Source organism: Theropithecus gelada, chromosome 5 (assembly GCF_003255815.1).
Source record: "Theropithecus gelada isolate Dixy chromosome 5, Tgel_1.0, whole genome shotgun sequence".
Lineage (NCBI taxonomy): Eukaryota > Metazoa > Chordata > Mammalia > Primates > Cercopithecidae > Theropithecus > Theropithecus gelada.
The window spans coordinates 94025068-94050799 of record NC_037672.1 but is presented as its reverse complement, the minus strand read 5'-3'; the positions used below and the strand labels follow the sequence as shown (position 1 = coordinate 94050799).

At 32.6% G+C, this 25732-nt stretch overlaps 1 protein-coding gene across 2 annotated transcripts in view; it reads right to left on the bottom strand.

The window, feature by feature from the left end:
• Positions 1 to 24922, bottom strand: part of GABRG1 (gamma-aminobutyric acid type A receptor gamma1 subunit) — an 83154-nt gene extending 58232 nt beyond the window's left edge. For both annotated transcript variants that reach the window (XM_025386043.1, XM_025386044.1), the window contains exon 1: positions 24647 to 24922. In XM_025386043.1, coding sequence (XP_025241828.1) covers positions 24647 to 24750 — 104 coding nt within the window. In that variant the 5' untranslated portion in view covers positions 24751 to 24922. The remainder of the gene's footprint in view (positions 1 to 24646) is intronic.
• Between the last annotated feature and the right edge of the window lie 810 nt (positions 24923 to 25732).

The window sequence follows — 25732 nt, the reverse complement described above, 5'->3', positions numbered from 1 at the left end:
TTATAGATAATTTATCTACATCTTTTCTCTAAGCTATCTAAGTTATGTTCAGAATATTCATGAATTACTTTCAATATTACATTGGCGTTATTTTGGTGACTGAAAAGTACATCATAATTTTAAAAACATAGTACTTACAGTGTGTTTGATGTCCTGATTTTTTTTGGAAGCTGGGAGATTTTTGCAGCAGTTACACGTTTTGGATAACTATTTATTTGGAAAAAACAGGTATGATTTTTAAAAAATAATAATTTGAGAATTTCTTAAAAATTAATATACCTACCTTAAAATGAGAAAATATAAGATTATGGAATTTCCAGGACACACAACTATTAAACAATAGACTCGTAATTTAAAATAATGCTGATTTAATTTGAAGACATATTTTCTGCTTCCTTAAAGTTTTCCTGGCACAATGTATACTTTTATTGAATAATCTAGGGTGGTTCAGTTTTGAATTTCCTAATTCACAAGACCACAACAAAACCTATAGTACATAGTCAGCAGACACATTTGGATTGTATGTGGCTAGGGGAGTCTCAGCTCTTGACTCCTGAGAAGGTAGAATAATAAACTCAAGGAGTTGCACACTGTATGACAAAAAGAGCACTGTGATATCAATCTCTGACCCAGTGTTTTTATCCATCTGTAGAGATAATACCGGGTACTAAAAATGTGCCAAGTGCTAGGACTACAAAGACAAATGAAATTATAATCTTGATCTAGATGGTCTCATTTTCTAATAAAGGAGAAAACATTTTCAATCAAATGACACAGAAAAGCATCAGACATTAAGATGCTTATCATGGTATTATCTATGATTGTACAATGTTTTTAACAATAAAAGCATGTTTAAATCACGATTTCTTAACAAAAAATACACACCTATTGTTTGTTGAGAGTCTGTAAAAACATCAAATTATTTTCATAATTTAATATTACATGAAAAATAACAGAAAACAATTTGTTTTAATTGTCATCTATGTATAAAGTGGCTTAAAAGATTTGATGGAAAAATAGAATAATGTATACACTCAATATTCTATACTAGTGAGACCATACAATTTTTTTGTATGTTAATAGTATCTGGAAATCTTCATGTACACATTGTATAACATAAATATGTGAAAAAGAGTTAATTTTACGTGAATGCCTAAGAATGAACTTCTTCTTATATACCAGATAGTGCTCTGAAATAAAGTTCTAATTATAAAATGAATAACTAAATCGAGTATTTTAGAGAGAGAGGTAGAATATCATATTCTCTTAAGAAAATTATTGTGGCAGTCCTGAAAATTTGCCACTTGGTTCTCCTGCTGTGAGAACATTAGCCGCCTGCCAATACTAAGGATGAGCCCCGAGTCTGCGCCAGACCCAAGCTGTCTCAGGCTGCTTTCTGTCAATAACTGAACACAGTAGCAATATTAATTCAGATCCATTCCTGCCAGACTAGGAGCCCCTCTGAAGGACAATTTGTGTTGGAGGATTCCTACTTGCCTGGACAAAACTTTCTTAGAGGGTACTGCACTCAGATTCTTTTGATCCAAACTACTTCTCCCCCTGCCCTACTTTCATATGTTTCAAACATCTTTTTTTACCTGAAGCCTCTCTTGCTACTCCCTCCTCCTCTCATTTATCTTTCCCAAGCATTTCTCTTTTACATGTCTAAGGCCATCTTGATATCTGTTTCTCAAAGACTTCTTCTCACATTCAATTGCAACCTGTACTTATTTACTAAAGAAAATATTTGAGTCACTTAGTATATGATTATTATTTCCTTTTGTCTTACTAAACTCAGTTATTTTAATGTATCATACAGATTTCTTTGATGACACAGGAAATTACTATATGTGAAACAAAACCTTTAATAACTATATTACTCGTCTATATAACAAACAAGAGTTTCAAATTAATAACAAAGAGTTAATTTAAGTAATGACGAGGCATGCTTTGCCATAAAATTATGAAGAAAATCCATCTTTATTGCTAGAGAAAAAAAATATGCCTACAGAAAGTCAGTCAAATAATATAAATTATTTTTCATGCATAAAGTAAACATTCATTGAGGTTTGCCCAGGAAAATCTTGGTTTACACTTGTTGTCCTGAAATGATTTTTAATAGCAGCTTCTCATCACAAAATGGCCTACTTTGGATGATTATACAGTCACCCTATATTTCGTTCATATAAAGGTTACTACAAACATCCTGGTTCTGATACATGACGGAGCTTCTTCTATTAATCTGTTAAGAAACCACACATGAAACTCAAAGTAGCTTACTAAGGTGCCTGAGGAATGTGAGTAAATCCTGAAGGAATAGTGATAGACTATTTTCCTCCCCAGTGTGAAAAAAAGTTATAATTGCAAGTGAAAATGATTGATGAGGTCATTTACATAATTAATTGAAAAAAAAATGACAGTTGCTACTTGTACTGAGTATATGTATGGAAAATTCACAGGATAGTAAATATAATAAATATTTTGTCACCGGTACTTCCTCATAAACACTTCTGAGTTAGTTAATTGGTCATTATTTCCTCACAGGGAAAAAATCCACCATGTTTATTAAAATACTTATAAAATTTGGTTATTCATATTGTTACCATCTGAGGTTATCATATCCCTCTTTTTTAAAAGTAAGTGGGGCTAACAATATTTTAATAGCAAATTAATCAGTGAATCAATATAAAACCCAGATAATAGGCAGATATGTTCAATGAAGAAATCCAAATTTTTGCCCTTTATAATTAGAAAATAAATAAATATGTTCAGAAATCATGACTACCACTATTATTCTTGTCATTTGAATGTGATTGACCAGATTTAATTTTGAGGGTCATTTTGCTACTCCTATTATTTTAATATTAATAAACATAATTGACTGCATGGTCTTGCTATCCGTATTCGTGCCAATTTAGATAGCTGAGAAAAAGCATAAGTGGTTAGAATGAAACAAAAAGTATAGGTACATTCTCAAAACTGATATTTTATGTATTTTTATATACCAATCAGGAACCAAATTCAAGTTATGATTAGTTACAAGTAATCTCTACCAAAGTTCTATGTATGTTAAATTGTCAGCACCCACACCAAGCATTTCTAGCAGCATACAATGTTTGAAGTAAGAGCGTGTGTAGGTATCCTCATGTCCTACTCCTTACATTAAAAAATAAGGAAACTGGAGTTCTAAACATATAAATGACTTCACTAAGGCCTCCCAGCTACTTAGTGCCAAAAATTCCATATAATTATTATATTCACATGTAAAATGATTATAATGATTCAAATGTATCAATGATCATACTTACCACATTATATATCAGTTACTTAGAGAAATGACTCCTACTCAAAACATACATAGAGGTTGTAGTAAAAGGAAGTTACGAAGTGTTTTAGAAACTCTTAAAAAGTAGATAATGATGTAACCATCAACTGTCTGTGAAACCAATACACAGTTTAAGAAGCAAAACGCTCTATATTCTTCTCCATCCTCAGAGATTATGAATGTTATGATGAATTTATTGCCCTGTTGTAGTAAATGTAATAACTAATATGTTACATTAATGAATGTTAGTTAGTTATTACATTTTAGCATATAACTACGTAACCCTGAATGCCACAAAGTTACATATAGCCATAATAGATTATTATGTGTAGTCACATAATCCCTTTTTCCAATCTGTTGGATATAAAATACTATCTAATTTTCATTGCATTACACTCCTGTAGTTATTATAAAATAGAACACCTATTTATATGTATTGGGCATTTTGCCTTATGTAAACTACATTCTAGTTGGGATTTTAATACTTTTTAAACAAATATAACAAGTATTTTATTACATTTCATTTGATAGATATCTATTAGGTGCTTATTGTGGGCTGAGCATCCAGCATTTCTGGATGCTGGGGATGCAAAGATGACTAAAAGCAGCCCCCAGAGGAAAGCTCACGGAAAATAGAAGCCTTAAGTATTAGTATTAATCTTTTAATGGTAGTGTGGGATTTGAACAAATCATTACAAATCTTTGAGGCACAGTTTCCTCATCAAACTTTTAAGGCTTATATTTCTATAAACCCTTAGGTAATGAATATGTATATATATTAAGCATTACTGTATTTATAAAAGGTAATTCAGAACTTCCTCCTGAAAATGGTAAAGTGGGCACGCTATCCTTCCTTTTTCAGAAATCAACCAAAAGTAGCATGGAGACAGAAAATCAAATTCCCAAACTCCATTTTTTATAAACAAGGATACTTCAGAAATCCAAAGCTCAAACAAAGAGAAGGACCATAGATATCTGAGGAAGCTGGTAGAATGATCATTTCTAATTAGGGTCAGGGTAAATTATTGATACAAGATCAACAAACAGATGCACCATTGGCAGATGTAGGTCATCTCTAAAACTGGCTTGCAAAAGAAAATGAAAGTGAAAAAGAAAAAAAAGAAAATGAAACCAAACTGGCTTACAAAAGAAAACGAAGCAAAAGTCAATTTGCTGTGGCTGAAGGAAGAATGATACAGTCAAATATACACACTGCTGTTTTTTCATAATGTGGTAGAAGATAGTCCAAGCACTTTGAATAGCCCTATAACTGCCTATCTTGGCTGCCTGTACATTTAGGTGATTTGGAGAAAATGTGGAAATTATTTTAAGTTACTATATATGCAAAACAAAGGGATGTTTTAAAAAGACAATTATTGACTTGAGGGAACATTTTTAAGTTCAGAAAAATTATTACACTATATAACATGATTAAACTGTAACTATATTTATACAGCCATAATTAATTTGAATGTCCAATATGGGTTTGATCAACATCACATTATCTCCAGACACATAATCTTCTAATTTTCTAAAATTACTTACCTGTATAGATAAATAGGTAAGAGTTATATAGACAGATGATAGCTAGCTAGCTAGATAACTAGATAGATAGATAGATAGATAGATAGATAGATAGATAGATAGATAGATGATAGATATTCTCTACAAGTTAATCTCTGTATGCTCTTTCCTTTGTATTGATTGTTTTTTTATCATCAAAAAGCAAAACAAGTGAGGAAGTCCTATTCCAACCAATTAGATGGTTAGAATTGTTTTCTTCTCCAGGTTACAGTAGGTCTTTAATCTTCTTCCTGAAATCAGTAGTTTTATAGGCACATTTGAGTATGACCACCTACTGAACTATACTTTGACCTGGTATGAAAACAATCAACAGGCAGGTTCCTTAAGCAGGTGTGTTTATACCCCCAGGTCCTTTCTCAGAACAGGGTAGACACCTGAGCCCCCAGAATTTAGCCAGCCTTTCATTCCTGACAGTGGAGAATTTTAACCAACAAATGCAGCAATAGCTAATTTGTAGTGCAGCCCGTTTAAAGGCATAACTAGAGAAAGAAGGATTTTCTGCCACCAAGAATGCCCCATCCTCAGCTTTCCTGATGTTTGGTTGATCAGTCCTTCATTGGGTCCCAGGTGATACCCCATAATTAGTCATTTATGTATTTACATTGGTTTGTTTGGTTTGTCTAAGTGCAGTTTTGTAATTTAAAATGAAAAGAATCTTATACTACAAAAGACTTTGACAAAGAGTTAGAAAAGCAAAACTTCTTCCCATTGTTTTATTTTACATTGGAAGGAAATGAGATTTACTTCCTGATAATATAATATAGCAAGATCACTGTTAATAACTCAAATGTACATAAACGCTCATAGCTTAAACACAATGAACGCTTGGTTCTACTGTGCTCAACTGAATTAAGCTCAGGATGGATAATATGTTAAGTTCAATAATTAGGTATATGAACTTCTCTTCTCTCACCTAACACCTTTCCTTGTGACCTATCCTGACCTTAGAAACAGTTCATTTTCAGTCTGTTTTTTTGTTTGTTTGTTTGTTTTGTTTTGTTTTGTTTTGTTTTTGTAAATGAAATAAAATGTGGCGCTTACTATAAAAATTTTTTCAGCTGGGTCATTAAGCTGGATATAAAAAAGAATCAGGAGTGAGGAAGAATCTGGCATGCATGGTCACCTAATTCATCCTTCCAGCTCCAAACGCAACTACATTTACATCATTTTTTTAATTAAAAAAATTGTGGGTACAAAGTAGGTGTACATATTTAAGGGGAATGTGAGATGTTTATATACAGGCATACAATGTGAAATAAGCACAGCATGGAGAATGACGTATCCATCCCCTCAAGCATTTATCCTTGGATACACGTAATCCAATTGCAGTCTTCAAGTTATTTTGACATATATAATTAAGTTATATTGACTACAGTCACCCTATTGTGCTATCAAGTAGTAGGTTTTATTCATTCATTTTATTTTTGTACCCATTATGTGGTTTTACAATTGTCTATTGATCTTTACTGTTGAATATTATTTTCTTTTCACTTGTCATTAACTAGAAACTTATTATAGTTTGCCATTTATCAGCAAAAGCTTTATGAAATCGTATAAATTGATTAATATACATGTTCCCAAGATAACACCTTATAATAATGTATGAAATGCTTTAATTTTAACATGATTATAAATCTTACTATTTAGTATTTTAATGCAATCATTCTAAATTCTACACACACAAATGTACACATACACCATCCTCATTGTCACTCAGTTCCTTCCTTTCTTGTTTCCTTTCCTTCTCTTGTTCTTCCTCTCTCTCACCATTCCTCCCACCTCCTTTCCCAACCTCCTTCTTTTTCTTATTGCTTCCTATCTCCCTCCCTTTTTTCTCATATGTGAATTATGATGGTGATACTAAATTATATAATTTTGAATCATTAAATAGAAATGATGATTCTCTTGACATTGTCTTTGGAGATATCAGAAATCCTACCTTGTTTTAATTTATTTTCTTCAAATATTCTGTTAACTTGTTGTTACTCTACAAAAGTCTCATGTTCTATAAACTTTCCAACCGAACAATACTTCTACTGAAAGCTTTGACATTTAAAATACTTTATACCTATGATTATTTTTAAAATTAGATGATTATCAGTATACTATTCTACAAGTGGTGATGTAACTTAATTATAATAAGAGGAATCAATAATAGAATAAGTATTTACTTATGTATTTGGTAAAATGTTTATGTATATGTGATAGACAAAAATCTATTCTAGAGGAGATACGACAAAAAAATGGGAAGGGAAATCAATAGGTTTCCTAGCACATTCTGCACATTTTAAATATTTATCAGAAGGAACATTACTGGATTAAGAAAATGTGGCACATATACACCATGGAATACTATGCAGCCATAAAAAAAAGATGAACTTGTGTCCTTTGTAGTGATGTAGATGCAGCTGGAAACCATCATTCTCAGCAAACTATCGCAAGAACAGAAAACCAAATACCGCATGTTCTCACTCATAGGTGGGAATTGAACAATGAGATCACTTGGACACAGGAAGGGGAACATCACACTCCGGGTCCTATTGTGGTGAGGGGGGAGGGGGGAGGGATAGCATTGGGAGATATACCTAATGTAAATGATGAGTTAATGGGTGCAGCACACCAACATGGCACATGTATACATATGTAACAAACCTGCACGTTGTGCACATGTACACTAGAACTTAAACTATAATTTTAAAAAAAAAGAAGTATAGAAAAATTCTTATGTTACTAAGTTGGAAATACTTGGGAAATATTCTGTATAAATGATGGTAATAAGTACGGAATGAAAAAATTCTAAGAAACATATAGTATTGGGGAATTTTTGGCTAGAAGGGAACATGAATTAATACTTTTATCATACACATTTCTTAAGCCAGGAAACAAGACAGTTTATATGTCACTAAATCTCCCTGCGAGAAGTGGTGTTTTGCACAGTCACTTGAACCAGGAATTGATTTTGTTCAATTCACATTTGCTTTGCTTAATACAGTCCACTCATTCATCAGTCAAGTAGGAGCAAAATGTTGAGTTTCTGTTGTCAAGAATCTTAAAATTTGTTCAAAACTAAAGAAATTCACTCATTCACAATGATCTGGTAACAGAAGTTTTGTGCTAAGATTCTGAACATATTAATCCTTACCACTATCCATGAGTGTGGGGTCCTTTACCACTATCCTTAACACTCTCCATGAGTGTGAGATTTTTGTTTATGGATGCATCTCTAGTGGCTAGAGAAGTGATGGGCACTAAGTTGGCACTCAATTATTATTTGTTGTATGAATGAAAACATGAACGTGGATTTTATAAGGTAAGCATTTTACCTTAATTTTATAAGTGAAGATCACTCAGTTTCTAAGAATTTTAAATAACTTGCCAAAGTTCTTACTATTAGTAAGTGGCAAAGGAATAATTTATCACAGGTAAAATTCTTCAGGAAGACTCAAATTATTTTAAAAAGTCTCCTTTGGATCTCTCTAATTCTGCCCTTGCATTGATAACATAGTCTATTATCAAAACAACACCCATAGTGATGTTTTTAATATACAGATCATGTCATATCATATCTATGCTCAAAACCCTGGATCTTAGTTGGAGGGTTTTCCATATCTCATAGGATAAACAGTGTCTCCTCTAGTTTTTAGAATATTTTCAGTAGAATTCGTACCAGGTTTTCTTTGTACGACTAGTAGAATTTGGCTGTGAAAAGCCCAGGACTTTTTTTTTGATTAGTAGTTTTTTTCTTCTTCTTCTTCTTTTTTAATACTGATTCAATTTTGAAACTCAATGTTGGTCTGTTCAGGGTTTTAATTTCTTCCTGATTCAATCCTGGAAGATTGTGTGTTTCCAGAAATTTATGCATTTCATCCAGATTTTCTAGTTTGTGTGCCTAAAGGTGTCCATAATAGTCTCTGAGGATCTTTTATAACTCTGTGAGTTTCGTTGCAATGTCACCATAGCCATTACTGATTGTGCTTATTTGGATCGTCTCTCTCTTTTTCTTCGTTAATCTAGCTTTCAGTCTATCAGTCTTGTTATCATTTTAGAGAAGGTTTCATTGATTCTTTGTATAAATTTTTGGGTCTCAATTACATTCAGTTCTGTTCTGATATTAGTTACTTCTTTTCTTCTGCTAGTTTTGTGGTTGATTTGTTCTTATTTTTCTAGTTTCTCCAGGCACAATGTTAGATAATTAAATTGAGATTATTCTAACCTTTTCAGGTACACGTTTAGCATATAAACTTTCCTCTAAACACTCCTTTTTCAGCATAACAGAAACTTTAGTATATCTCTGTCTTCATTTATTTCAAAGAAAGAATTTTTTATTTATCTTTTAATTTCATTGTTTACCCAAAAGGCATTCTGGAGCAAGTTGTTTAATTTCCATATAACTGTGTTGTTGTGAGAGATCTTCTTCGTATTGATATCTATTTTTATTCCACTGTGGTTCAAGACTGTAGTTGGTATGATTTTGGTCTTTTTGAATTTGTTGAGATGGTCTTTATGGCTGAGCATGTGGTTGATCTTGGAGTAGGTTCCATGTGCAGATGAGAAAAATGTATATTCTGTGGTTGATGGGTAGAGTGTTCTACAGATATCTACTAGTTACAGTTGGTCAAGTATCAAATTTAATTACAGAATTTCTTCGTTAGTATTCTCCTTTAATCTAGCTAATGCTTTCAGTGGGGTGTTGAAATCCTCAACTATGATTGGCTGACTGTCTAAATTTTTTTGTAGTTCTAGATGTACTTCTGTAAATGTAGGTGCTCCAATGTTGGGTGCATATAAATGTAAGGCAGCTGAGTCTTCTTGTTGAATTGCACCCTTTATAATTACGCAATGACCTCCTTTGTCCATTTTTACTGTTGATGGTTTAACGTTGTTTTATCTGATGTAACATAGTGAACCCTGCTCTTTTTGCTCTCTGTTTGTACAGTAAAATTGGCTCTAAACTTTATTTTGAGCCCATAGACATTATTACCTCTGAGACAGGTGTCTTGAAGATAGCAGATGGATGGGTCTTGTTAATTTATCCAACCTGCCACTCTGTGCCTGTTAACTCCTCTCTAACTAATTCTGAAAAGCCAGCACCACCCTGATACCAAAACCTACCAAAGACAATGAAAAAAGAAAACTACAGGAAAATACATTTGATGAACATAGATGTAAAAACCCTCAAAATAAATACTGGCAAACTGAACTCAACAGTACACCAAAAAGTTAATTTGTCACAATCAAATAAGTTCTTTCCTAGGATATAAAGTTGGTTCACCCTACGCAAATCAATAAATGTGATTCATCATATGAGCATAATTTAAAAAACACATAATCATCTCAATAGACATGGAAAAAGCTTTAGATATAATCCCACATCCTTTCATGATAAAAACCCTCAAGAAACTAGGACTTGAAGGAATATACCTCAAAATAATAAGAGCCATCTATGACAAATCACAGCCAACATCAAACTAAATGGTCAAAAGGTGGAAGCATCACCCTTGATAACCGAAACAGGACAAGGATGGCCACTCCTACCACTCCTATTCAACGTAAGATTAGAAGTGCTAGCCAGAGCAATAAGGCAAGATAAAGAAATAAAAGGCATCAAATAGAAAAAGAAGAAATTCAACTATCTCTTTTTAGAGAGTTTATGATTCTATACCAAGAAAATCCTGAAGCACTCCACCGAAAGTCTCCTGGAACTGATAAACCACTTCAGTGTAATTCAGGTTTAAAAAAATGTATAAAATTCAGTAGAATTTCCATACAAAAATAATGTTCAAGCTATGAGTCAAATCAAGAATGTAATCCCATTTACAATAGCCACAAAAATAATACCTAGGAAAACATGCAACCAAGGAGGCGAAAGATCTCTACAAGCAGAACTACAAAACACTGCTAAAATAATTCACAGGTGACTCAAAGAAATGCAAAAACATTTCACATTCATGGATTGGAATAAACAATATTATTAAAATGGCCATATTGGGCAAAGCAATTTACACATTCAATGCTATTTCTATTAAGGTAACAAAATAGTTTTACACAGAACTAGGAAAAACTATTCTAAAATCCATATGGAACAAAAAAAGAGCCCAAATAGCCAAAGCAACTCTAAGAAAAAAAAAGCAAAGCCAGAATCATCACATTATCTTATTTTAAACTATATGATAAGGCTACAGTAACCAAAACAGCATGGTACTGGTATGAAAACAGACACACAAGCAAATGGAACAGAAGAGAACACAGAAATAAAGCTGCACACCTAAGACATATGATCTTCAACAAAGTTGACAAAAATAAGCAATGAGAAAAGGACTCTCTATTCAAGAAATGGTGCTGGAATAGTTGGCTAGTCATATGAAGAAGACTGAAACTGGACCCTTATTTTGCACCACATACAAAAATTGACTCAAGATAGATTAAAAGTTTAAATATAAAACTTCACACTGTAATAATCCTAGAAGAAAACCTAGGAAACACTGTTCTGGATATCAGCCTTAGGAAAGCAATTATCGCTAAGTCCTCAAAAGAAATTTCAACTAAAACAAAAATGGACATGTGAGATCTTATTAAACTAAAGGGCTTCTGCACAACCAAAACAGACAACTTACATAATGAGAGAAAATACTTGCAAACTATGCATCTGACAAAGATCTAATATCTGGAATCCATAAGGAACTTAAACAGTTGAAAATCCAACAAATAAATAGCCCCATTAAAAACAGGCAAAAGACACGAGCAGACATTTTTCAGAAGACATAGAGGTGGCCAACAAACATAGCAAAAAATTTTCCACACCTCTAATTGTCAGAGAAATGCAAATCAAAACCACAACAAGATATCTCACACCAATCAGAATGGCCATTACTAAAAAGCAAAAAAAAAAAAAAAAAAAAAAAAAAAAAAATAAGCAAAGGGACAAAAAAAAAAAAAAAAAAAAAAAAAAAAAAAAAACAGATATAGATTAGGCTGTGGAGAAAAGGAAATGCTTATATACTGTTGATGGTAATGCAAATTAGTTCTGCCAATGGGGAAACAAGTTTTGAGATTCCTCAAAAAACTTAAAACAGAACTATCATTCAACCCAGCAATCCCATTACTGGGTATATATCCCAAAGAAAACAAATTATTCTATGAAGAAGACACATGCATTCACATGTTCCATGCAGCACTGTTCACAATAGTAAAGTGATAGAATCAACTGATAGGTGTCCATTAGTGGTGGATTGGATAAAGATAATGTGGTACATATACACTACGCAGCCATAAAAAAGCCATAAAAAAACCAACAAAATTGTGTTTTTTGCAGAACAGAAAAGTAAATGCCCCATGTTCTCATTTGTAAGTGTGAGCCTAACATTGGGTACTCATGAATATAAAGATGACAGCAAAAGACAATGGGGACTATTAGAGAAGGCAAGGAGGTATGGGGTAAGGGTGGAAATACTAACTATTGGGCACTATGATTCGTATGTGGCCGATGAATTTATTCCTACTTAAAAGCTCAGCATCATGAAATGTATGCAGGTAACAAACCTGCACATGCATCTGTTGAATTTAAAATAAAAGTTGAAAATATAAAATAATAACTACAAGGACTACAAGCAATTACAAGGCCCCCATATTTGGTCTCCCACTTCAAATGCTTATCTCCCCAACCCTCACTTGGCATGACTGAAAGCTTCACTCACTTCTAGTATTTGTTCAAATATTATTTAATATTTGAAGCCTGTCTGATCACTATTTACTCTTCTATTCAAATTCCATACTTCCTTGCCCAGCTTATTTGTTTCCATATGTATTAGTCCGTTTTTATGCTGCTATAAGGAACTGCCCAAGACTAAGTAATTTATAAAGAAAATAGGTTTAATTAACTCACAGTTCAGTATAGCTGGGAAGACTTCAGTAAACTTACAATCATGGTGAAGGCAAAGGGGAAGCAAGGTACTTTCTTCACAAGGCAAGAAGAAGGAAAACTGCTGAAAGGAGGGGGAAGAGCCCCTCATAAAACCATCAGATCTTATGAGAACTCACTATCACGAGAACAGCATAGGAGTAATTGCCCCCATGATTCAATTACATTCACCTGGTGTCTCTCTTGACAAGTGGGGATTATGGGGATTACAATTCAAGATGAGATTTGGGTGGGGATATGAAGCCTAACCGTATCACCATAGCTCTAATTTAATTATAAAATCCTATACATAAATGATAAAGGATGAAATAGTTTTAACCCATTAAATTGTATTTGCCCATTTGGACAAAAAGATAATTTTATAAGTTCCAATTTATATATTTATGCTTATTGTTTACTGTGTATTGCTCCCTCCTGAATGCCAATTCCAAAACGGTAGAAGGTGTTTTATCTCTAGTTCACGGACATATCAAAAGTTTCTAGAACAGCATCTGTCACACACAGGGTTTCAATAAATATTTGTTAGTAAATAAATATATGTTGTCTCCACAGGCCCTATCTGTGATCTGTTGTTCATGACAAGTTATGTACTATTTATTTACAACCATCAAACACATTTTCATAAACACAGTATTTCAGGGAAAAGTTCCAGAAAAGAAACGTATGATTCTAATCTTTCTGAGTAGAAGATACAAGATACTCTCATGTCAAGAACTATAAGAATTAGTTTTTTAAAGGGTAGGAAAAATCACTGATTTTAGACTTAAAATCAAAAAGTAAATAAATTTTATTTTTTGCCTTCATGTTTGAGCTACTAAATTCTTTTGTAGAAAAGTTCCTTTCTAGGGTTGTAGCTCTGAATAATTTTTACTGTACACAAAGCTGCAGGAAAGCAAAAAAGGTAAAAGAGTGATAAATAACAGCATTATAGATTCAAACTTGCAGAATTTTATTATATGTGCCGTTGAAGCAAGCACTAAACTTCCAGTGTTTTAAAGAGGTGAAATGATAATCCACTCAATTCTATGATTATTTTATGAGCACAAAGAAAAATACAATGGAACCTATCACTTAACATACAGAGAGATGCTTTGAAAACTTGAAATGGCAGAAGAGAACCAAGCCTAGAATACTAGGTAAGTGTGTCCCTGTATGCTTCCAATCTGTCCTGTGATTAACTCTACCATGCAGTTAATCATATTGTATCTTAATTGCTTACTTATTTATTTATGATCCTCTCTAAGCTTTAAGCAATTTGAATGTATTTAGGTATTTAAATACCTTAGAGCCTAAAGTATTCACTGTGATACCCCCAGCACCTACTCCCAAATCTGATACATAGTTTGTGCTCAATTTAATAAAAATCAATGAATAAGCAAATGAACAGAAAAAAAATTTAGAGCTTATTATGTTATTTTCAGATAAAATTATCATGGAATCAAGAACATAACTAAAACTATAACTGTGGTCCTTGATTTAAAAATTAGGTAGATAACTTAACATAAAACTAATTTAAAAAACGTAACTTTCAGATTCCAATACTAAATCATCAAAAATAAAAACAGAAGAAAAAAACTTACTCATTTGACAATGACAACACAACATATGAAATGATAAAGCAGAACTATAACAGGGAAGGTATATGTCTTATGTGAAGAAGACTAAAGACTTTATTAAGGAACATAAGGACAGAAAAAATAAAGACAAAATAAATATTTTGCCTATAAAAATATTGTTAACGTATGATTCCTAAATTTGTGATGCATTTAATATAGGTTTAATCAGAATCTCATCTTTTGTGTGTAACAGGTTAAAACCACTAAAATTAAGTAGAATAATCAACATGAGAGTTTATAAGATATTATTTAAAAAGGGAATTCTTAGATGGAAATTTTCTGGCAAGAATAAAAAGAAAACAAAGTTTCTGTAATCAAAGCCTTATTGTAGCAATAAATAGTGAAAAAAAATTAAGCTTTCAAATAAGATCTCAAATATATAGAAATATAATATATGATAAAAGTGAATTACCAGTTTAGAAATAAAAGAATTATTGAGTAAATTGTGTTGAAATCCTAATTAGCTCTTTTTGAAGAAAATAAAATTAGATTCCCAACTTACACAGCAAATTGCTATGTATTAAGCATAAAAAGAAACTGAATAAAGAATAATATTACTAAATTATATTATTTAAATTATATTATTCAAATATATTGAATTTAAAATATATTTAAAATGTTTTTGACACTTGGGGTAAGAATGCCTTCCTAGGCAATATGTAATCAAACCAGCAAAAGAATAACTAACTGACAAACAAAACTTTAAAGAGAACTTATGGTTGGAATAGGACACTTTGCATAAGTCTAGAGACAAAACATTAATTGAGAGAAAAATATGTATAAAATATTGATATACAACAATTTAAGAAAGAAAAAGGCCAGTAAATATAAAAATGTATGCAAACATTTTTCGGTAGTAAGGGAAAATAAGTTTAAAATGTGACAACAATCTTTAGCCATCACATTGGCAAAATATTAAATGATCCGTTATATCTAGTACTGAGGATAATATGAATAAATGGCATTTTTATAACAATTAGTAGAAAATGGAATTTGCTTTACAGTAAATAATTTGGTAATATTGATCAAAATATTGAAATTAAAAGCACATATATATGGATATATGTACATAAAAATAATGTTAATGACAAAATATAACAAAATATATTAAGGAATAATTTCATGTTAAAATTTATGTATCATATAAAATACGACATAGTCATTCAAAAAAGAGGTAGAATAAGTATACTGATCTAGAAAGGTATCTTTGATATTAGTTACATAAAAAACTAGTTAGATTTTATTTGTGTTTTTAAGAATACACATGTATGGATGCACACAACACACACACACATGCATACATATACATCTGCCTAAATTATGGAAAAATCTGGAATTAAAGGCTATAAGTTCCTAAGTAGTTATTTTAAATCAATAAATCAGGTTCTATTTTTTCTCCCAAATCAATGAGTAGTGCCACCAAATACACTCTCCCCTTGCCTCACGACCACACCAACTCACCAACCCCAGGAAGAAAAGATGTTATTCTAGGTCCTTCTCAGGAAAGAAACAAAAAAGAGAACTATCAAAGTAAAAGATGGGCTATTTCCTTCTGTCCTTTCACCATTGTTCTTTTGTTCTTCCTAGCTGCAGAAAGCCTACCAATATCTTTCTGGTAGACAGTACCAAACTGTATTATTAAACTTTCTCTAATTTTAGCTTTGTCCTTGTTAGAATTATAAAATTTAATCATATTTTCTTGTAAAAGCAAGGTAAATAACATGTGAAGTTAAATACCTAATGTCCCCATTGCCTTCTTACCTTTGATCCATTGATCCATGAAATCAAAAACTTTCTTAGGAGGCTGAGGCAGGATAATGGCATGAACCCAGGAGGCAGAGCTTGCAGTGAGCTGAGATCAAGCCACTGCACTCCAACCTGGGCAACAGGGCAAGACTCCGTCTCAGAAGGAAAAAAAAAAAAAAACAAAAAAACACCACTTTCTTGTACTCCATCTAGAGGTAAACATTACTATTAATTTTATGTGTAGTCTAAATAACTTTTTTTTTGCTAAGTTTTTTTTTTTTGAGGACTGAAATGGAATAAGATAATTTAACATTTACAGTATGCAAGCAAAAATATTATGACATTAGGGAAAATCATTTTTTTTCACGTTTCAACAACAGCAACAACTTGAAAATGATTTTTGAAAAGCAAGTAAAGAAAAATAAGGTTGAATAAAAAACTCAAACTGTAAAATAAAATTAATCTTCTGTCTGTAGACCAGAGCATGAATAAAAGTATACATCAATGATTTTATAATTTGAGATGTGGAAAATTGATTTAGGAGAAAGAAGTAAAATGCAGCTTCATTTATGGTCTATTTTATATGGTTTCCTTGGTAAGGTTGAAGATATAGAACTCTTCAAAACTACATCTAAAATAGGAAACAAGCAGCAATTTAAATTGCTTTTAGCACAGAGGGTTTCCCTGTTACTTTCAAAAAGGAGTCTGGAAAATTCCCAAACATATCAAAGCATAGTTTATTTATTTAGATTCAACATAAGATTAGACATAAGATAGCTAATTTTAAAAAAGAGTAATATCAGAATCCATTTAAAAAAATTAATTGGTATAGTGGCATGGTTTTAGAAAGAGGATAAAAACAGACAATTATAAAACAGATTTTTTTGTAATGTCTTTGGTTATAAATTTGAAATTTTTGTAGTTTTTTGATTGATTTTTAATAAAAGAATAAATACTACAAATAAAACAGTATAGCTTGCCAACTTTTAGATTTTCGTATTTGTTGATTATTTGCTATGTTTAGCAGGCCAACTTTGTTCCTTAAAACAGAGTTTAGAAAACTACAAACCACCCAGCCAATTAAGTCTTCACAAGGCTGGTGAATGCCCAGAAATTGTAAATGTTCTTTTGTGGCCACTTCTATGTGAGTGCTTTTTGGAGTAAGAGAAAGAATATGTAATTTTTATTATAGTCTATTTAAAAAGTGAACACCGAAGAGACAATATATTGAAATTATCAGTGATTTCTCTATTGTTAAGTTCATTTTCATAGTGCCTGACAGAACATAAGTTAGACTTAGAAAAAAAATACAAATCTTGGTGACATTCACACTTTTTAAGACTCTGGGGTATCTATGCTTCAGATACATTCTTCAAGGCTGCTAAACGTTTTGCAACATGGAGGCATTATATTGAGCTTATTAAATTATAAAACATACTAAAAGACCTTAAAAGTGGAAGAAAGAAATGGGAATTCATACCTCTGAAGACAGAAACATATATATATTTTCTAAGCTTTGTGATCTTAAATGAGTGTCAAATATTTTAATTGACAAAAGATTGTCTTAGACTATTCACTTCAAAAACTAAGAGAATACAAGTAAGTGAATAGAAAAAGCAAAACAGTCCAGTCTATTCTAGTTATGACAATCTGATGATTTTCAAAATGAATTGTTACTAAGAAATTCCAGAGACAAATATACATTCATAAGCCACCTGCGCAGGGTAACAAATTAGTTTATAAAATACAGGCATCTGAATTAATACTTAAGTTCAATCCAGCCAAGAGGGCTACTCAGTGCTAGTAAATATGGCTCTTTTCTGGAACAGGTATTCTTTACTCAACACACTCTATTACATGTGCTGGAAAATTATTTTTATAATTATACCCATCTAGGATGATCAAGAGGTCAATGATATCCCTGTACTTAAGCATACTGTACCTATTGTCTTGTTTATCATTATTACCATTACCATTACCTATTGTACAATCATTAGTGACTGTTCTAGAAATCTACCCAAAGGTTAACCTAGTGGCTAGAGCTCTTGATTCTAGCAGTCTTAAAGTTATCTAGGGAAACAAATCACACCTTGACATGAATATTAAAATATATATTAAATTCACTATTTTATAATCATAAACTTTCTGATCTGCCTATTGTAGCTATAGGTTGGAGAGCAGGGTCTATATTAAGTTTACTTCTATATGTCTATTGCATAGCACAATCTCTATTACTTCTTAGTCATGTAATGTTTGTCTAACAAATAAGGAGAAATGTCAAATCTCAGAATACATTGTTTCTGGGAGGTAACAATTTCTACATTTCAGGATTTCAAAATTAAACTAAATTATATAGCCTTCAATAGGATGCTTCTATTTCAATGCCACATCTTACACAACCAGAGTAAAGGCTCACCTAAAAGATATAGGAAATCTATATACAAAAAATTCTACCAAACTGTGAGAATCTACCTTTGGCACAAGATGGTAATGTTATCTCTCTCTCTCCCTTTCTCTCTCTTATTCTCTCTCTCTCCATCTCTGTCTGTCTCTCTCTCTCTCTCTCTCTCTATCTATCTATCTATCTATCTATCTATCTCTCCATCTAGCTAGCTAGCTACAGTATAATATGGCTTACCCTTATCCTCACTCCCCTAATAGAACATATAGCCTACCCCTTCCTCAGATGTAAGGATATCTATCTATCTGTCTATCTGTCTGTCTATCTATCTATCTATCTATCTATCTATCTATCTATCTATCTAATCTATATACCTATATCTATCTATATCTATCTATCTATCTATCTATCTATCTTCTATCTATCTATCTATCTATCTATCTATCTATCTATCTATCTATCTTTCACTCATACTGACCTGAACTTATGCCTATAACAGCTGATAACATACAGTATTTTCCCAGAGTTGCAACTAATGGCAACTTCTTTATTGCCCCCACTATACCTCCTCTAGAATTCTGAGCAGCAATTACAGCATTTTATTGTGTTTACTTGTTTATGTTAATATGCTATCTCGATGCAAACGACCAGAGTTTGTGTTCATTGAGCAGGAATTCTGATTTCTGTATCCTGTTCATCTAGCATATAATATATGTCCTATTTATGCTACTTAAACACTATAGGGCAATGGCTTTGTCTTGTTTACCATTATTACCATTGTATCTAGTTTCCAGAACCCTGCTTAACACACAATGGGCACTGAGTAAATATTCATGGAATGAATGGTGATGCTCAATTAGTATTTACTGAATGAATTAATAGCTAGGGCTATTTCTTGAAACATGGGACTTCAGTTGGCTAAACTATTTTAGTACTGATAGACTTAGATAACGAAATGTTTGAAAATGCAAAAAAAAAAAAATCTACAAATTTCATCTGACTCCTATGGAGTATGACAACTCACTAACAAGCTTCTGCTTGAACATGTCTAGTGATAAGGTTTCCATTACCATGTTAGAGAACTTTTGTATTGGGAGAAAATCTGCCTTCATGCAATTTTCACTACTTGGTTATGGTTTGTCTAGTACATCTATACACAATAAATTCAAACATTATTATATATAGCATCCTTTAAAATAAGATAACCATTCAGTTCCTCAGTAAAGCTTATGTAAATTAAAAATTTTTGCTTTTAACTTTTTAACTTATAGTTTTTTTTTGTCTGTGTCAAGTACTTCATGTGTCAAAATTTTTTAAAAAATAGTCTCGCACTACCCATAATACTCCAGAATGTATGTGATAGGTACAAAGTAGATTTTTCTACTGAATGTGATTTTATCAATGAACTCACAATTTACTGTAGTAACTCTCTTCTCTTCTCTTTTTTTCTCCATTTCCTTTTTTTTTTTTTAATTATCAACAGTAATGTTCATTGTTTTGACTTATATTGCATTCATCATCTGAGAGATGTGGTAGTTAAAAATGCAGGAGGGGTATAGAACACAGGGATTTAAGTCTTGGATTCAGCACCTATCAACAAGGTGACCTTTAATAAGTTCACAAAAATGTCTGTTCTCCTGTTTTTCCATCCGTAAAATTGAGAGAATAACAATATCTAGGCTATATTCTTCTTCTTCTTCTCGTTAGGTAATTTGGCTAAGTATAATCTTCTAGGCAGAGTACTTGACTTCAGATTTGAAGACATTTTCTCCCATAGTCTTCTGGTATTGCTGATGAGAAATCTCTTGGCTCTTCAATTCTTTTCCCTTGATTATGATCCATTCTTTCAGCAACTTCTATCTTCAAAAGTTTAGACTTCTCTGTTTATTTTTAGAGTTCCAGAGGTGTATTTTTTATTTTGGTTAAAATATATGTTTTTCTTTAATTCGTGTCATAAATCTAGGTCTTGGCAATGAATAAGTATAAGCCCCATTTAAAAGACATTTAAGACTTAGAAGACATTTAAGAACACAAAAAGATCCAAATATTTCACTCTACTGCACTTAAAACCACTTTAACTAGGCTATATCATACTAGAATAACTATAATTCTACAGAATATCTGTTATGACTTTCTTTTCATATAAAATTTTAAGTGTCGGTTTCTTTGCACAGATTTTCTTTCTTGGAAATTTCGTTTCTGGAAATGCATATGACAACTCCACACTAATGGAGATTTTCTGCCTCAAAGAGTTGTCTGAAATCACTCCAGTGAGAAATGATGGAGCTGAAACTGGAATTTAGATCTGTTGGTAAAGGCCAGGATTCTCACTTGAAACCCTGCCCATATGTGAATTACTCTCTTGAAGCTCATTCTTCCTTTTATTTCATGGCAGTCATTTATCATATTTTGGTAATCACTTTCTCAGTATCTCCAGAGTCATTTTTCAGTTTTTTTTTTTTTACTCTTTCTTTTCACTCCTCCTTTGGGCCTCCACCTTCATCATTATATTCTTACATTCAATTAATCTGTTTAATATTTGAAGAAATATCAAACATTTCTTCATGTTCCTTAATCATAAGAGTTCTTCATAGTATAGAATAGAAGAAAGATACTGATCATTTGGATAAAGTAAAAGACTCTGTACTCAGGGGGTGTATCAATTATGACGTTCGCATTTTAGCTTCAAAAATCTTTTTCCTCTCAGTCTTTTTCATATTTAACTATCATGGAATATCTTTACTTAGTCATTTGGTTCTCCAGTTTGGATGGTTATCATCAGCATTTTATTACAAAATTAAGCCAAAAATCTAGACACTTAAAAAATTATTCCTTCATTGCCACCCACACAAAAGATATTACTGAAATTACTTGAAAATAATTCATTTTAAACAGCAAGTTTATTTGAATATTTTCAACTGGGCAACTGAATGCCACATAGTATGATTATTGACTCATGGAAATTGTTTTGAAAAGAGAAAATTATGATTTTTTTCCTTGAGCTCTTTCAATATACAACTCTTAGTCAAGGCTTATTGTAGGTTACTTTTGGTAACAGCTAAAATCTCTTTTTAAACTCTTTTTTTTAAAAAAACCGATTATAACTAGATTTTTTTTTTCAACATTACAAAGAAGTTAAATCAAGCTGAAGAGATTCTACAGAACTTGTCAAGATGCCAAAGAATCTCCTAGAGAATGATACGCAGGAACCATGACTACAGTTTTAGTTACAATGATAGGATAGTTTTTCATAGTTCATCAATAAAAGGTAAAATGTGTCTCTCTTCCATACTCTTGATGGAAATTAATGAGGAAACTAAGCACTGCAACTGATTAAATAAAAAAAAAAATGCTTCCAATTTGGGGAGTCCCCAAAATAGATGACTTTCAAGATATATTTTGGAAATCATATAAAACACTAAAATGCTTACAAACTGAACTATTTATGGATAGTTTTGGAAAGGAAAACTAACTAAAAGAAAGGGAAAACGAGAGAAAAATATGACAGTACATGATTTATACATGTTAGCATCTGTTATTGCCAACTAAATATTAAAAAGATAAAAAAGTTCACCCAACAGTAGCTACTTTATTTTACTTATTTTAAAAGAATGTTCATTGCAGCATTATTTTTTAAATTTGCTTTTTAGCAAAAGCATGTTTGTATTTCCTTTTAATTGCCGTATTTCCCAACTTGGTCTCATAGAATCCAATGGAGAAAGAAATTTGCTCTAATAACATTCTCCTGGTTTGCCTACAAAAGTGTTTCTGTGTCAAACTTTTTCCATTCACTGAAGAAAACAGTTTACGATGCATCTTAAGGAAAGCACGCTCACATTTGGCTTTTATTGCTAGCTTTCTATCTCATTTTTAAAAATTATGGATTTAGGGGGTACTTTTAAAAGTATATCAGTATATCATGAACGCTCATAACTGAGGCCTTATGGGCTAATTAGAACAATGGCTTATAAATTTATCTTTTAATGTATATTTATTCACTGGACAAAATAATCCCAGTTACCTATATTGCTATGATAATAGAAATTATGTGTTAACTGTACAATACCTTTCTCACTTATACATATGGTTACAAAGTCCATAACATTCACACTTAGAATTTCCCTCTTGAAAACTACTTAGATAAAACAGTGAAGCAACCATTGACTTATTTCACTTTTCAGTTGAAATCATAGATGTGTTGAATGTGAAAATCTAAATAAGTCATATGTGGTCTACTACTCTCCTTCATTTCATAGATGAAACTGTGTTCAGAGAGGTTAAAGACCCCTTGCCACATGAGATCATGTCTCCAGGCTTCTAAGCCTGCCCTCTGTCCCTACAGCACACATCTCTTCAACTCTGAGAGCTTGATGAGAGTTCTGGAGCCAATTACAATGATCACAAATATTCCCCAAAACAAAACATGTTTATTTAAAATAAAACATCTCTTGGGATAGATAATATGCTCTTTACTAAGCAGCTTGCCTATTTGGTTGAAAGGAAAACTTGTATACAATGATAAAAGGTTATTTCAGAAAACCACTGGTAAATCTGTTTTTATTTCGGTAATATTATGATATACTTGTCTACCTAAATATCTTCTATAAAATGCTATAATATATTCAAAGAATAAGCCATTATGACACAACATATATAAGAAATAATTCATCCAGTAGTATGTTTATGTTCGTGTCAAACATTTAAGAATCTAAGGGAACAGGGTAAAAACAAAAAAAAAAAAAGAGAGAGGGAGAGAGAAAACTTTAATCCTAAAAAAGTACTAAGTGTCAAAAACTTCTAATAAGTCTAATATTACTTAGCATACTTTAATCCAATCTCTATTTTCTGGGAGAAAATATACACGTTCTATATGCTGGTGTGGCAAAAAAAAAAATTCACTCTAGCTTTACACGTATGTTTATAATAATAATTCATTTTAGCAGTGATACAAGTAGTTATAAAGGCATGTTTCTATCTTCAAAGTGATTGTATTTTACTTTTGAATTCTATACAGAATTACATTTATAATAATGTAATGTTAAAAGTACATTTATTTGAAACAAGTTGCATGGTATGAGTACCATGTCCCAGACCTTTATAAGTGTCTATATCTTAATCAACATATTTTAGCTCAAGTCATCCACTACTCCTACATTTAATCCATGAATGATACCTAAGCATTTGATTTTTCTACCAGAATGATTTAAAAATTTTACTGAAAGGTATTACAACCCAGTTTTGTTCCTGTTAAATTTGAGATTTGTGATTGGCGATACTCTCTTCTTTCTCTCTCTCTCTCTCTCTCTCTCTCTCTCTCTTTTCTCTCTCTCTCTCTTGCCTCTCTCTCCTCTCTCTCTCTCTCACACACACACACACACACACACACACACACACACACACACACACAGCCAAGACATTCATGCGGCCATACATTTTTAATTACTGATGGACAACCAATTAAAAGAAAACATTCAAACCTGGTTCAAATTAAATATACACGGTTATTTTTTACTTGGATACTATACATTTTTAATGCTGATAGATTTTTTTTTAGCCAGATTTACAATCTTTCTTGATGTAAAACACTGGTTTGTTCCAGAAAGTTACCAAAAACCAGGAAAGGGGAAAAGCAATAGCAGTAGGTAGAAAAGCATCACACATATCACGCTGTTTAACAACAAGTTTCAGAAATAACTTTGTGTTTACAATGCAGAATCATCCAGAAAGTTCATCGGTGGCATTCATTCAGCAAATTTACTGGCAAAATCATTTCTACTCCCCCTCACTCTCTCCCAGTAAGTCAACCTTCACTAGTTCACTAATTTATACTCTGCTTGAAGTCAAAAACAACTGAACCAACCTCATGCTTCAAAAATATGTTACTTTCCTTCTATCTGAGAATGAATAGATCTAATCAGAAAATAAAACGATGGTAAATACCAAATATGTGTTAGGAAATACAAATTACTTAACGTAGAATAATTTTTAAAAGACAGAGGAATAAGGGGAAAGGAGTAGATAGCAAAAAATAGTTTTAAGCCCTTGAATTTACTCACCAGTTTCCCAAATGCAGGGTCAGTAACAAGAAGACCAACCTCACCCCTCTACTTTGACTCCGCAGAAGAAAAGGGGAGAAGAGAAAAGCTTTCAAAGGACCCATCGAAATCGCTTTTTCTATGCGTGTGCTGCACTAGCTCAATTCTCCCAGCCAGGACTTTTCCTCCCACCTCAGCAGCAGCTGGCTGAGTACAAGAAGGGAGAGTGTGGAAAGGCAGTGCACCTCCCAACCAGGTAGGATGCGACTCCCATCAGAATTGAGCCAGCGAGCCAATCAGGCCGAGAGGATGCTGGCATAAATTATCTTAAAAAGAGTTGAGCCAATCGGTAGCCCAAGGAGGCGGGGTTCTCCTACTAGAAATTGAGCCCAGTAGGGAAAAGGGCTCCGTTTTTCTAAAAGAAAAACAAACCTCTTCTCCCTTGCAGCCGCAGAGTGGCCTTGACAGAATCCCTCCCTAGGAAGAGGCTGCTTTCTCCTTCCCTTCTGCTCTTCCTCTTGTCTGACTATTTCGGGGCCACTGCCTCTTTCCTCTCCCGCGTTCGGATTCTAAATCTGTCTTCCAAGAGAGACCCGTGGGAAGCAGGCAGTGCCTAATTGGTTTTCCCCAGGTTCGTGGGGATTCTGTTAATTTGTGTTAATCATCTTGTTAATTTTGTGGGTGGGGCGGTGTCTCCTTTCTCTTTGCAGATCCAGCACCTGGCAGGATGCCCCGCACAAATGAGCACTCAGGAGATGTTGAATATATAATTGAATGAATGAACGAATGAATGAGCAGGCTCCGTGCATTCCTGGTTACCACGTTTGCTCGCTCCATCCCCCTTCCACCGCCTTAATAGTGAGAGAGGATTTGCAGTCCTCTCCCACCGGGCACGAAAGATGACACTAATGAATGATGCCAGGCAAGAACTATCTCATCTTACAAACACAAAAACAAAAGTCTGATTTTATAAAGGTTGTCTTAGCCATAGGAGCTGTAGACCTATTAGATGGGCAATCCTCTTTTGCATCTGTTAAGCCCCAGTGTTTGGACCTAACTTCAGAGGCTCTGCTTTGAGTTCCTAGCAGAGCCCGACAGTTGCCGTGG